The following is a 15,098-nucleotide window of genomic DNA, read 5'->3' on the forward strand; positions in this document are numbered from 1 at the left end:
GTATGGGGAAATGTTAGGGGAATGGGAAAAGCTGAATTGCTCTTGCAGGGAGCCAGCATGGGCTCAAGGGGCCAGATAGCCTCCTTCTGTCCTGTAGCCGTTCTATAAAAATGATGTAAACACTCAGCAGGTCAGGCCGCATTTCTGGAGGGAGGACAGGGCTAACGTTTCAGGTCGATCTTTCATCAGAACTGAAAGATGTTAGAGGTGAACCATTTTTAAGCAAGTACACAGACAGGGGAAAGGGGGGGGGGGGTGGGTTGGAGGGCACAGGGAAAGAACAAGAGAGGATCTGTAGAGGGAAGGAGTGATTAAATGACAAAGATAATGCAAGGCAAGAGGTTGTGATAACGGGACAAATATAAACAAAAATATGTTTTCAGAGGATACCCACCACAATTATATTTTCCCGCTGATTTTTCTTGTGTTATGTTTTAACTTCCAGTCCCCTCCCCATCCATGATCCCTGACCACACAAGCCAGTCAGTCTTGAACCTGGATTTCATTCTAACGCAGTGTATGTACATAAACCGATTTAAAGGCACCTGTATTGGGCTGAATCGTCCCTCCCCCCTCTCTGTTCCAGTGAAGCATGATTGGGTTCAGGTCTGGAGGGAGGGTGGAATTCGCCGAGTGGATGAGGGGGTGTGTCTGATACGAAACTCCTCCTCCAGGGTGGATGCTAGTCGGATGGGCTTTAGGACTGGGTGCATTTTAGCAGTGATGTGACTGCTCGTGCAGCCCCGTACTATTAGGCACAACGGTGTGTGTGAGAGAATATTGCTGTCCTTAACACCTTTTCCATATGAGCTGTTGCGAAGTCATAGGAACGATCGAAGCTGAATCCTCCATAATGGCTGGTCATCACAAGGCATTTCTAGATTAAATGTCCATCCTACCAATAACTTGAGAGGGAACCTGTGAAATTGTCAACTTAGGCTATTCATTCATTTTGTTGTAACTGGGAGAGATTTTTAATGAAAGGAAAACAAAAAGAGAGACACTAAATGTTAGCATTCCAGAGAGTCTGAGAAATATTTGAATTCCCCTGAAAAGATGCCTTTGCGATCTGGCGGGGACGTCACACTGAACAGCAGCTGAACCTTTCTTTTCGTCTTTTGGGAAAGTTTTGCAATTCTGAAATTTCACAAGCGGAAGAAATCAGGATTTTTAAACAATCTTTTAAAAATTAAGATACAAGTACCACAAACTCTACGCCATAAAATGGACCAAGTGTCAGCAAGTGTCTGTATGTTGCTCCTCGGTGTGACCTCTGCGATTAACTCGGGAATACTCCAGAGTCACATGTAAGTATTGATTTTTAAATATGACAATAGTTAAAACTTCCTAGTGAATTTAAACGCTGTTAGGATTCCTGATTTTTAAAAAATATTTATTGGTTTAATTTGGATATTGAAATGTTCTTTCCAACTGTGCAACTCGGACAGTTTTTTTTAAACAGTAGCGCTGGTTTGCTTGCCCATTGGATCAGAAAACATTTCGGAGTCTGAGACATGATCGGGACATGACGTAGAGCCGAGGGGGGAGGCGATGGGTTCGATGCTGGTGAATTTCACTTATAACTCCTTAGCTTTTTAGGCAACAGTTTGATAACTGTTTTGGATTTCCAGCATCCGCAGTTTTTTTGTTTTTATTAGTTTGATAACTTTATACAATGATACCGCACAGAAGGGAGGCCATTCGACCCTTTGTGCATGTGCCGGATCTTTGAAAGAACTATCCAATTAGTCCCCCCACCCCTATCCCCCCCATCTTTCTCCATTACCCTGCTGACGTTACTTTAAAGTTACTAAACTTCTAGAGAAGTTTCTTAGTAGTTGCTAATTTGTTACATTTTCCCCATATGTTGTGGCATTTCCTATGAGAGTAATACAGATGTTTTAAAAGGCATATCATTAATTCCTTATTGCTTTTTTAAAAAAAAAATCTACCTTGACTCCAATTTTCTGCCCCGTTTCTCAGAATGTGCTGCTCCTCGCTCGAACCTTCAGAATGCTCCCTTGTATTTTGCCCAAATGACCATTCTCGATGTGTCAATCGTGAGTGAGGGCAGGATGTTTTGAGTGTGTAGGGCTCATCAGAGCCGAGCTCCAAACATCTGCATCTTACAGAACAGCGATCAGGAGCAGTAAACCTGGCAGTAAACAGGATTGTACAAACATCTGTGGTGTCCGGGCACCAAGCAGATCCAGCGAAAGGATCACTTACTCAGTGACAATAGATTATAACCTAATCATTCGGTCAACTTTTAAAATATGTTACCTGTTGCAAACGTGTCCTTTTAACAATCTGATTTGATACCAGATTTGGTCGGTAGTATCATTGTTTAGTAAAATATAGCGTCCTCAAAACGAACCTTTTCACAAGAGCAAACGCGTTTGCCGGTAGCGTATGGGGACTGCAGAGAGCACCTGGCGATTGAGCTAAAGGGACGATAATGTGAACTGAAACCTTCCCTGGTCGTTTAAAAGATTTCATTGTTATTTCGAAGAAGAACAGGAGAGATATTCCCCATTGTCTTGGCCAATATATAACCCTCAACCAATACCTGAAAAACAGACATTTATTATCAAATGGCGATTGTGGAACCTTGCTATGCGCAATTTGGCAGAAATATGTAACTGGTCTACGATATAAGGGATCAGCAGCAGGCTGGTTTACGTACCTGAGCTCCCAAATAAGGGATTTGAAATAGCCTGGATCTCAGGAGCTCAAACTAATGTTCTGTTATTTTGTGCAGCGAAAAAAAAAATTGCATCCATCAGGCACGTAACTTAATACAACACACGCATCATGTATATATGGAGACTTGGCAACCAACATATTCAATTGTCACAGTCAACTGGGACTGTAATATAAATCTCGTGAGAATCATTGCTACTTGATTACGAAATGAATCCAAAGATTTCCCTCCTAACAATTGCCTGGTGTAAAGTATTTTAAAAATATTTTCTTGCCCCTGCTCAATGTACATGCATGCACCTTCACATCATCCTGCATGAGTCAAAATCCGTGTAAAACTCCATGTGCAGATGGAGTCGGTTGAGGGAGAGAATTATGCTAAAAGCGGTTCCTCCCATGATGGAATATCTTGCCACATTGAACATTGACAGAATGGCCGCTTGTTGTGGCTAGAACCTGGGGAATAATTAAGAGTCAGCACCTGCAGGAGTGGAGGGGATTAAATTGCTAAGAGAGAGATGAGGAATCATGATAATTCAAGAGGGCAGGAGGGGAGGGGGTGAGTCTGACATTACGTTTTTAATCCGAAACAGGAAAATTTTCTCTGACCCACTAGCAAAATTGCTTTGTTAGTTGGGAATTAACTGAAATGTTATTTTCTCCATTGTTTTTGTTAAAAGAGGAATGTTATGCCCTTGCTGCTCCATGGAATGCACCTGCAGCAGGATTACACTGTAAACATGAGTGAAATTCCTATGTCCGTTATTTCAATGGTAAAGTTAATCAGTCTATTTTGCATTTATTTGGTTCCTTTAACATAGAAAACATACCAAGATAAAGGCTTGAAAGAGGTAATGGAGAGGTAGAGCTTGTTGTGATTGGCGCACATTTGGAAACTGATCCCATATCTTTGGATGCTGTTACCAAGGGGCAGTGTTTTGAATAAGATGAAGTGGGGTCAAAGGAATATCCTTGGGTTACTCCTGAGATGACAACATTTGGGATAGAGAGAGTAGCCATTGCTGAAGATGCCCTTACTTTTTGTATTTTCATTGGTGGTGGTGTGTCGCAGATCACTTGAAGTCTGAGTTGCTGTGTCAATATGCAGTTTTACATGCTTTTTTAATCTGGAGCCATGGATATTGATGGTAGAGGCTCCAGCTTTACTTTGATCACATTGCTGACCAGGAATCTCTCCTGCTCTTACTGCCTGCCATTGGCATGCATTGAAAGGATTTGCAGGTTGATAATCAACCTTTTTGGCTGCATTATGAACATACCTTCCTTAGCCATCAAGTCCAAGAGTGGGACTCAAGCCCAGCGCTACTGGCTTAGAGGAAGGGAAGCTACCCACTGCGCCACAAAACCTCTTATTTTTGTTAGGCATGACCTTTAAGGGATATGGAACCAAGGCGAGTAGATAGAGTTAAAATATTGATTAGTAATGATCCAATTGAATGGCAGATTAGGCCTGAGGGGCTGAATGGCCCACTCATGTTCCTACATTTGATAAGATAGGCAAGTGTGCAGCCAAACAAAAGCTGGGCTACAGAGGAGAGGCATTGGAGGAGCATGTTGTGGTCAGCTAGGCCGAAGGCTGCAGGGAAGTCAAGAAGGATGAGAAGGGCCAAACACAATAATTACAGTCATTAATAATGATAATGTCATTGTGGGAAGGGGGTGGTGACTGGAAGGATTATAACAGGGAGTTGTTGGGCAGTTAGGTATGTATCTGAGTGACAACATGTTCAGATGCTTTGGAGAGGAATAGTGGTGGGAGATGGGATAGGAGCTCATGAGAACAGAAGGATTGAGTGCAGATTTTTTGGAGGGGGTGACAATAGTGGTTTTGAAATGGAGGGGGTCAGTTCTTGAGGAGAGGAAGCCATTTACAATTACAAATAGTAAAACCTAGTTAGATTTGTGAGTGAGAAGCAATTTGGTATATTCTGTGTTTCAAATCACTCAAAGGCACACTTTGTGTAGTACCTGTGAAAATCATTTAATCATGTGAACAATGAGTGAGAAATTTAATGGCCCAATAACCTCTACCCAAGAATAATTCTTTGGGTTTTTGTATTTCACTTTTGTAACTCTTTAGAAAATATATAATGTTCAGTATCACAAACTTGGTTGACAGAAAGGTGGCATTGCATGCCCTTAATATCTCACACAATGAGTTGCCGACCCAACTGTGCTGAGAGGCCAAGTGCTTCTCTGCGATGCCGGGGAAGAGAAAAACTTGCTCCCACCAGCTCTTACTCACTCAAGAGTAGATAATTGTAGAGGGCCAATGTCAGAGGTCTCGGAGGAACTTAGTCTTTTAGCCTAGGTTGGTTTTGGAGGTGAGAGATGAATGGAAAATAGAAGAAATAAGTGTGTAGGCCATTAAAGATGCTCAATAATCAAAAGGATTAATCAACCCTCCCAGAGGGTTCCTACTGCAAATCTGTTGACCAGGTGCATATTACTTTAACGTGTTACACTGCTACATTTCTCCTGGTTCTGCCCCCAATCCTCCCATCTATGATATCTTGTTCAGTTCAGACTTGAAGCTTGAAGGTGGGGAGCCACCAGAAAACTTTCCTTAGTCATTCAGAGTAGCTGAAGCAGCCTGTCAAAACTGGAAACAAAGCCTGAAGATGAAAGTGTTGAGACTGGGATGTGACGTCAGGTTTCTTACTCTCGACTCTGATGCTCTAGGCCCTTATTGGATTGTCTGAGATTCCCGTTATTTTTGAGAGGGAGGGTTGGAGAGAAAGTTGGTGTTAGTGGTTTAGACTTTTTACTTAGAAAGTGCAGCACAGGCCCAATTGACCCATGCCAATTTATGCTGCAAACTAGTTTCCTCCCAACCCTCTTAGCTGACCTTATCAGCATATTCAACAACCTTAATTCCTTATCTAGTTGCCTCTTAACTCTATCATTGCTTTCCACTTCAAAAACTTTGTGTGGTAGGAAGTTCCACACTCTAACTTCTCATTAGGTAAAGAAATTTCTCCTGAATTCCGTATTGGATTTATGTGTAACTATCTTAAATAGATGGTTCTAGTTTTAATGACCGATGTTACACATTACAGAGATATTTACTTCTGAATGGAACACAAAGGATGTGATCCTGATGCAGGTTTGCTCCTAAGTCAGTTAAATCCTGACCAAAGTAAACTTTGTTCTAACTTCCTCAGTGTAGAGATAGACAAATTCCAGATGCTCCGTCTACTTTCTAATCAATGTTAGGAAGACCCATAGCCTGCAGGTAAGGATCTGCATTTCAGGAATTCCTACTTGAACTCTAATTATATAGACTGGCTTCTTGAGGTGAACCTACTATAGAACTGCCTGGCATGAGATCACAAGGCTCTGAAAGTGAGCTGAGCTTGATACAGTGATTTTTAAAAAATTTGTTCCTCTAATTTTCTCCCTTGCTCATTTGAAGGGACTGAATTTACCGATTCCATGTCCAATGTTCATACTTTCGGTTGCATACTTTTCATTTGTGAGTATTACCGAGCTATTTGACTGTGAAGAGGCATTCCGACAGTTGTCCAAAATTCACATGTGAACCTTTCAGCAGGAATTTCTGGATAATGGAGGCAATGTCACTAGTTATGTAATCCAGAGGCCCGGGCTATGCTCTGGGGACATGTGTTAAAATCCTCAATTCCTCATCTAGTCACTGGTGGAATTTAAATTTAATTAATAAATCTGGAATTGAAAACTAGTCTTAGTAATGGTGACCATGAAACTATCGTCAATTATTGTAGGAACCCAGCTGGTTCACTAATGTCCTTTAGGGAAGAAAATCTGCTGTCCTTACCTCATTTGGCCTACATGTGACTCCAGACCTACAGAAATATGCTTGACTCTTGACTACCTTCTGAAATGGCCTAACAAGCCACTCGGTTCAAGGGCAATTCAGGATGGGCAACAAATGCTGGCCTTGCCTGTGACGCCCACATCCCATGACAGAATAAAGGGAAAGAAAGTAATGACAACGGGGGTCTGTCTTGACTTTGTGCAGTCGTGTAAAATGGGTGATAGCTAGTCAGCAACCTGTTTTAAATCATACCCCACTCAAGTCAACAGGGATAAAAATCAGGAGTGATGTAAAACTGATTCATCATTGTTTACTTTACATTATCACACAAAGTCAAGATCTATCTCAAGAAGAAGAGAGTTTGGGCTGAATTCCTCTCCGTTCCCATAGCTCAGAAGAAATGAGGCTGTTTTGAGAACCCATTTTTAATTGCAACTGAGTTTGATTACCTCGGCTTTAGCAAAGCCAGTAACCCATACTTTGAATTGCCAACATTGTTCCTGAATATCTGCTACATCAATGATCAATCTGGTTTAATGCTTGGTTGATACAAGATATAAGTTGAAGGACCACCACCTTTGACCAAGGCAATGACAAATGTGATGATGGATGGTCAGGGGACCAGACTTGCTAACAGAAGTTCTTACACAAATTGCAAGGAGGTATATTATAAAACCTATGCTGATAAGGGGCAGGAGTTATTCATCAGCTAGCCCTCTGCTTCTGGATGACCTGAATATAATTTTAAGGTCACGGTAGTTTATAACCTCAGGAGCCATTCAAATCTGTGAATATGTTAGTGCAAGACAGCACATGAAAAATGACTAACCATTCTCTGACTTACAGTAAAATCAGACAAACTGCTCAAAAAACAGATGGGTGGCAAAAATGTGAGACCCAAGTTTTAGTCTATACTTCCCTTTGGTTACCAAGGAGATGAAACCTCTAGCTTAGGATGCCATCAAGCTTGAAAAGGGTAGGAGAAGAGGTGAGGTTAAATCAAACAGTAGTTGTTAGGTGACACAAAACCTGTGTTTTAAGTCCTGTAGAGTGCAGGGAGAAGGAAAGACCAAGGGAGGTGAGCATAGACAGTTTTGAGAGACTCAGAGAAGGAGACAGTATGAACTGTGTTGATTTTGACGCGATAAAGGATAGAAAGTGGAGGAAAAGTATATAGAATGGCCTTTTTGGACCTAGGAGGGAACTTTTCTCACTGACCTTGATGGAAGATAATTCATGTACCCATCTGAGGACTTAACTGAATTATTGTCTGCAAGAGGAAAGGGTAACTGGTACATGTTGCTAGTGTGGAAAAATTGGGATTGGTGTTATTCTCCAGGTGGGAAAATCCCTGAGAGATGTGGCTTGTTCGTTTGCAGAGATCAGAGTGGCCTGCTCCTCCTGCAGTAGTGAAATTGCCTTTTCCTAAATTTACTGCGCATCCTGTGGGGTGAAACTTGCTTCATTGTTTGAGAGGGAAATATTTGGATCCAGCTAGTCTGTAACCAAGAAGGATTTAGGTCTGCTGTGAGGACCACTGGGAAAGGAGCTGAAACAACCTGAGAGTGGTGAGCCTCTGGAATGCATTGCTAGTTGGTGTGCTGGATGCTGAGCCTCTGCATTGTCTTCAAGAGGCAGTTGGACTGCCTTTTAGGGCAGAGATCGCACCATATTGAAGGTAAGTATCCTTGAAGATAATACTTAATCCATGTATTCTCCTGGACTAGTTTTGATTGCTTGAGGGAGTCAGAGAGGAATTTTCCAACCTTCCCCACCCCCATTATTGGCCCTGGGTTTTTCTGTGTTTTAGCCTCTATATACAAAGGTTAAGATGTGCCTCATCACAATTCACTTGACCATCATGTGCTATGTAGTGGGCTTGATGGGCCAGCTGGTGTTTTCCTACCCGTCATTGTCGTATGTTTGTCTGATAGTATGTACGAGGAATTGCCTATAATTAATCCTTATTTAATCCTTATTGTTTAGGCCCAATGTTTGTGCAGAGAGGGAGGTAATGATGATTGGCCACAGGCAACCGTGTGTCCAGGCCTTCACTCGGATGGCTAAAGTGTGGAAGCAAGGGTGTGGAGGACAGAAGTGGTGCGTGGGACATGAGAGGAGGTATGTTATCACAGCAACATCATTCAAATCACAAGAACGCAAGAATTAGGAACAGGAGTAAGCCATTCAGCCTCCAGCGTCTGCTTCACAGATCATGGCTGATCTGATTGTGGCCTCAACTCCACTTCCCTGTCAGCTTCCCCCCACCTCCCCACCCCACATAAGCTTTGACTTGCTTGTCGATCAAAAACCTGTCTAACTCAGCCTTGAGTAGATTCAATGACCCAGCTGCCACTGCTCTTCCCAGACTAACAACCCTTTTAAGAGAAAAACATTCTCCTCATCTCAATCTTAAATGGGAGACCTCTGATTTTTAAACAATGTCTTCTAGTTCAGGACTCCACACAAGGAGAAATATCCTCTCAGCAGAATCCTATATGTTTCAATAAGATCATCTCTTATTCTTTTAAATTCCAATGGGTATAGAAACAACTTGCTCAATCTTTCCTCATAAGATTACACCTTCAACCCAGGAACCAGTTGAGCAAACCTTCTCTGAACTCTGAAATCAACAGCCAGACGTGAATAGTTTACTGAAATGAACAGAAACTAAAAATCCAATTCCATTTTCTGTCCACACCTGTTGATTGAGTCATATTGGTTGTAAATCCTTGGATAGTTATGGAAGTTTCTTTTCATCATTTTTCCTGAATGTAGTGACTCGTGCTGAGGTACAGATCCTCATCCCCATGTAGATATAGACTACCACTCCCTCTCTCCTCCTACTGAACTGTATCTCACCTAAATGGGCTTTGCTTACAAGGGACCTGTAACAGTTAGGTACTAGCAAAATGTTCAACTGTGTAGAGCATTATAATCAAGATGCTGATTCTGCCAGCATCACACATACTTCCAGCAGGGGTCACTGGCAATGTTCCCTCTAAGCTGCGGAGTGAGTCAGCAACTCAAGAGTCCCTGTGCAGGCTGCATGTAAATTGACCACTTTAAATTACCGGGTGTGCACAACTGCACAAAAAAAAATTGAAGGACCATACATTTGAACGAATGAGTTGCACAGTGCAACAAATGTGGAGGGATGCTGAAGGTGAAAATATTACACTTAGCTGAGACCTGCTCACTCCATTAAGGGTACTCACTCACTCTAGAGCATGGTAGCATAGTGGTCCTCGAATGGGCTGGTAATCTAGAGGCCTTCAATAACAATTGAGAGACATTAGTTCAAATGTCACCATAACAGCTGGGGAACTTAAGTTCAATTAATTGAATAAATTTAGAATAAAAAAGCCAGTATCAGAGTTTGTGACCATGAAAATACATTGGGCAGGGGAAGCTGGAAAGTTCCCTTTGATGTTGATAGTTACAATTGTTCTTTGCTTCTGTTTGAGTCGTGTGCCCATTGACTCCAGTCAAATTCATTGTTAAAGAGAGGAACCGATGTTTTCACTGCCTCCAGCAATTTTAATGGATGGCAATCCAATGTGCATCCAAATGTAGAAATTCATAGATTTATTAGATGATGCCATATTGCACCAAATCACTTACCCTACTCATAATTCACTCAGTGGTTCTCCCTGGTACCCTAATTTAGAGCATTTTAAAAGTCATTTAGCTTAACTAGTCTATGCCGATGTTTATGCTCCACCCATCCCTCTTCATCCCACTCTCACTGCTTTTGCAGAGAGCCAGCATGGACACAGCAAGCTGAATGGCCTCCTTCTGTGCTATAACCATTCTATGTTTCTATAACCTTCTAGAAAGGCATAATTCTCCACTACTGTCCAGATTTAATAAATATTAGTTCCATGACCTTCCTTTGGAGTAAACATGCGGTTTGTAAATATTTAGATTTTTCTGGTTCTTCATTATCTGCTCTTGTTTATTCAGCAAGATAAGGGTTAACAATCAGCCCTGTATCCATTTATGGTAGTTCATTGGGCAATACGATGTACATCTGTTCCTGTTGCTATGTGTCGCGTGTACAGAAACAGTCCATTTCTGTACACATTGTCACAACAAAGCAGTAAGAAATCTTTATGTAAAGGGTGGGAAAGTGTAAGCACACAGGTCTGGTTAGAGAATTCGGGGGGCAGAGACACTCATTAACCTTTATTGTGCCTCTTTTAGAGAGGAGAAAATTGGTTTTGGTTTCTGCCGCCACTGCAAACCACTGACCATTGTAGATCCGTATGGATGCTGGATGAAAACAGGGTTCAGCTCCATGCAAGAGATACTCGCTGAATCAGCTCAGCTCAGTTAGTAGCATTCTCACCTCTGCAGGCAAAAGTTGTGGTTTCAAACCCCACTTTAGGAGCACAGAATCTAGAGCCGCTCTGAGGCAGTGGGAAATGAGACTTTAAAGTGCTCGCCTGCTCCTGTACTTCAGGTAGATGATACTGATTTAGTGGCACTACTTAAAGCAGAGCAGAGAGTTCTCCTGGCCAACATTCCTGCCTCAGCAAAAACTATCTAAAAATATGCAATCATTATCATTGATGCTGTGGAACCAAAGTGTGTACAAAAGAGCTGTTATTGTGCTGCTGTGTTTGCCTACAATTTATTTTATTCATTTTGAGAGTGTGGGCCTCACTGGCACCTATTGCCATCCCTAACTGCCCATAAAAGGTGACAAATCTTGAATCTGCAGTGTTGCGGTTTGATACATATTAGTGACCTACTAGACCACTTTAGAGGACAGGTAAGAAGCGACTGGAGACACATGTAGGCCAAGCTAGGTAGGGACAGTAGTTTTTCTTCCCTAAAGGACATTAGTAAACCAGTTAGTCACTGTATTTTCAGTAATTGTTTATTTAGAATCATAGAATCAAACTGCACAGAAGGTGGCCATCTGGCTCATTGTTCCTATGTCAGCTCTCTGTAAAAGCTACCAATTAGTCTGACTCCCATGCTCTTTCCACACATTTTTATTCAATTCTCTTTTGTGTCTGCTAAGAATTACATTGACAACCAATATAAGATTGTCAGTCGGGCTCACAGTGTGATGTATTTGTGTGTAGCAGAAGCTACATATATTAGTACACAGGGCCCTGTTCTTTCCAGACAGAAAGAACATGTACACACATTGTGCCTGTTTCAGCTAAACAAAATAAGTAACAGCCATTCGCTGACTCATTCTTCAGGGCAATGCCTTAACCAATCAGTGTCAGGCTGCCTAGTTTAAATTTCAAATAATGCTTGGCAGTTAACTGTCAGTCACCATCACTGGTGCATTCGCTGTAGCAACACCTCTACCAGTCAGAGTCCACTAACCAATCAATCAGCACTCTGTACTCATACAGTATAAATCATTGTTTTCCCCTTATATTAGTATTCTTGCACAGTGTCCTGATGAGGGCAAGACGAAAGGCTTTGACATGTCTCTTTTTTCAGCAATACTCAAGTTATACTACCAAACAACAATTCCCATTTGAAAATTAGGATTGAATCTGTTTCCACCACCTTTCTGGCTATGCTTTCCAACTCACAACTTGCCGAGCAAAAAAAAATGTGAAGCACTTTGAAATAATTGAGATACAATAAGGTGCTATACAAATGCACATCTTTCTAATCCAAACCTTTCTTTCTATAGCAGCATGGTTATGGGGTAAGGAGACAGGATATCTGAGTTTGACTATAAATGAGTATGTTTTTCTTTACAGAACTGCATACTACACAGCGTACAGACAGGTTTACAGTATGGACTTTCAGGTTGTCTACAAGTGTTGTCCTGGGTGGATACAGCTTAACAATGAATCTGGATGCCTGTACCGTAAGTTGTCTTTTGGGAATTAAATAGCAGCACTGGACCGTTCCTGCCAAAAGGCCGTTCAGTGCTTTGTCTTGAGCTTCATTAACAAGATCCTTAGCATTGTTCCACTGGCACAATGATGGCCTTTAGCATGGCGGGTGGGAGCCTAAAGATTGTCATGGTTGGAGACAGGTATCATTATGTCTCCATGGCAACAAACATTGACATTTAACTAGGGGGTTAATTCCTGTGTTATGGATTGGTTAATGCATTTGCATAAAATTACTTTGTGTTGTGTTAAAATAAGTGCCTAGCTAACTCAGACAATTAGGGGAAAAAACAATTGCTGCAGTTTGGTACTGTAACTCTAGGTGTCATTAGCACTATTCATAGAAACCCTGCTACATAGTTCCAAAGAACATTTAACCCATCTAGAGGCAAAATGTCCATACTGAACCCTCTTAGCTGTAATCTGTGGCTCAGTCAGTAGCACTCTTGCCTCTGAGCAGATGGTTGTGGGTTCAAGTTCCACTGTAGAGACCTGAGCACCAAATCCAGGCTGATGGTTCAGTGTAACTCTGAGGAAGTGCTGCATTGGTGGAGATGTCACCATTTGTTAAACTGAGGCCCTGTCAGCCCCTTTAGATTGAGTAGTGCAATGGAATTTTTTACTCTAAGACGACCAAAAGTCCTGACCAATATTTATCTTCCAACCAACACCTAAAATCAGACTATCTGGTCATTAACACAGTACTATTTGTAGGAGCACAAATTGGTTCCTTGGAAGGGTGAAAGTGGCAACTGGGACTCAATTCCTGGATTCCTGACCCTGTTCCTGGGGTTTCTGATTTTTAGGAGTGCCTTTTAAGGTTGCGGGTTGGTTTGGGTTGTGAGCCCGCACCCTGCATGCTTGACCTGGCTGGCTCCATTGCAGAGATAGCCATATCCTAGTGCTCTGCAACTTACATGGAGTTGGGCCAGCTTTTCCAGGTGTCATGATTCACGATACCTCACAGGTGTCGGGTATCAGTCATAGTCCGCATGAGGGAATCTTTTGAAAGTAAGTCCAAAAAGTCCTCCTCATGTACCCCCATGCCAAGGAATGCTCCCCACCCACCTTCTATGACCCCTCATGCGGCCTATTCCAAGGTATGTCCATTTGCCCACTATACACTGTGTAGAACCAATGAACCCTATAGTGACAACAATGTTCATATAAAAAAGTTTTTTAAAAAATAATTCGCTGATAACTCCCCACTTTCTTAAAAAAAAACTCCTTTTTACTACAGCCCACTATAAGTGTCAATCATCCAGACCATTTATAGTATCAATAGCTGAATCTGCAAGCTCTTGAAACCTCTTTCTCCTGTCTAAATAAACATTGTGCAATTGACAGAAGTGATCAGAGAACCAGAGCTGTAAATCAAGCAATGTTTTCCCTGGGGCTCAGGTGTTTCAGTACTCTTGTGGTTGTCTGAGCTCTCAGCCAAGAGCACGTAATGAGGCGTGGCATGAGGTGCCACGGGGTGGTTGGGGGGGGTCATGAAGTGGCATGGGTGGTGCATGGGAGATGTGAGGGTTGAGGGCTAGAGGGCCTTAACCTTTTTCATTATAACTGGGATGAAATCCTGCAGCACGGGGGCGGGCCTTTTAAATAGCCCGCCTCCACACCTGGCAGCCCCTGTGACTGCTTCCAAACTCTTTCCTGGTTCGACTAGCCCAGCTGTAGCCTGCACCAATTCTGTTGATGACGTATGTAATGCTGTATCTGGGGCTATGCTCAAGTTCATAGTTACTAGCCTGTATTTATTACAATTTTGACCTTTCTCTCCCACAAAGTTACATGATGGTATTTTTCCAAAGTCAGATAAAATATACTAAAATCACAGTAAATAAGTTTCTTTTTACATAGGAAATGACTTTCCTGTCTGTAATGCAGAAAATTCAGAACATTTTACCCTTGGCAGCCTCTGTGTCTGTGTTACTGAACAGAGAGGTTTACTTGCAATGTCAGAGTGCATAGCAGTACTGGCCCATGCACCATGCACTGATATGTAAACTAATAAGTTAATTGTGCAACTTTAGGAGCATTTTAGGATTGGAAGGGTGGATGCGAAAGGAAAGTTATATAGAACCTGTCATGATTTCAGGACATCTTAAACCTTTCAAGCCAATGAAATTCTTTTGTAATGAGGTCACTGTTATAATGTGGGGAAATATGGCAACCAAATATATACACAGCAAGGTCCCACTTACACTACTGAGATAAATGATCACATTGGCAGTTCTTATTGGTTCTGGTTGAGTAATAAAATTTGGTCAGGACAACTGGAGAGCTCCCTGCTTGTCTTTGAATAGTAAAGTGAGATCTTATACGTCAGCCTGAACTGGCAGATGGGCTAAACATCTCATCTGAAAGACAGCACCTTCAACAGTGTAACATTATCTCAGTATTGCACTTGAATGTCAGTCTAGATTAATTTCTTAAATGTCTGGAGTGGATCTTGAATTCACAACCTTCTGAATCAGAGGTGAGGATGCAACCCACTGAGGAACAAGGCTAGAAGGTGGGTCGGTCAGTCAACCTGTCCTTGTTTCATTTAGCAAGACCTCACATATGAGGTCTATTGCAAGTAATGAGACACAACTTGTACTTCATGTTTCTATTCCATATATTTGCTTCACTTGACATTGATGGAATGTGCTGGGTGAAATGGAGCGTGGATAGGTTTATTACCCACTCTGTAAGGG

The 15,098-nt window shown here is 41.9% G+C and overlaps 1 protein-coding gene across 1 annotated transcript in view; it reads left to right on the top strand.

Annotated features, from left to right (window-relative positions):
* Positions 1 to 778: 778 nt before the first annotated feature.
* LOC121288462 (multiple epidermal growth factor-like domains protein 6) overlaps positions 779 to 15,098 on the top strand; it is a 54,505-nt gene continuing 40,185 nt past the window's right edge. The window contains exons 1-3 of the mRNA XM_041206994.1: positions 779 to 1,307; positions 8,507 to 8,641; positions 12,259 to 12,368. Coding sequence (XP_041062928.1) covers positions 1,225 to 1,307; positions 8,507 to 8,641; positions 12,259 to 12,368 — 328 coding nt within the window. The 5' untranslated portion in view covers positions 779 to 1,224. The remainder of the gene's footprint in view (positions 1,308 to 8,506; positions 8,642 to 12,258; positions 12,369 to 15,098) is intronic.

Source organism: Carcharodon carcharias, chromosome 15 (genome assembly GCF_017639515.1).
Source record: "Carcharodon carcharias isolate sCarCar2 chromosome 15, sCarCar2.pri, whole genome shotgun sequence".
Classification (NCBI taxonomy): Eukaryota; Metazoa; Chordata; class Chondrichthyes; order Lamniformes; family Lamnidae; genus Carcharodon; species Carcharodon carcharias.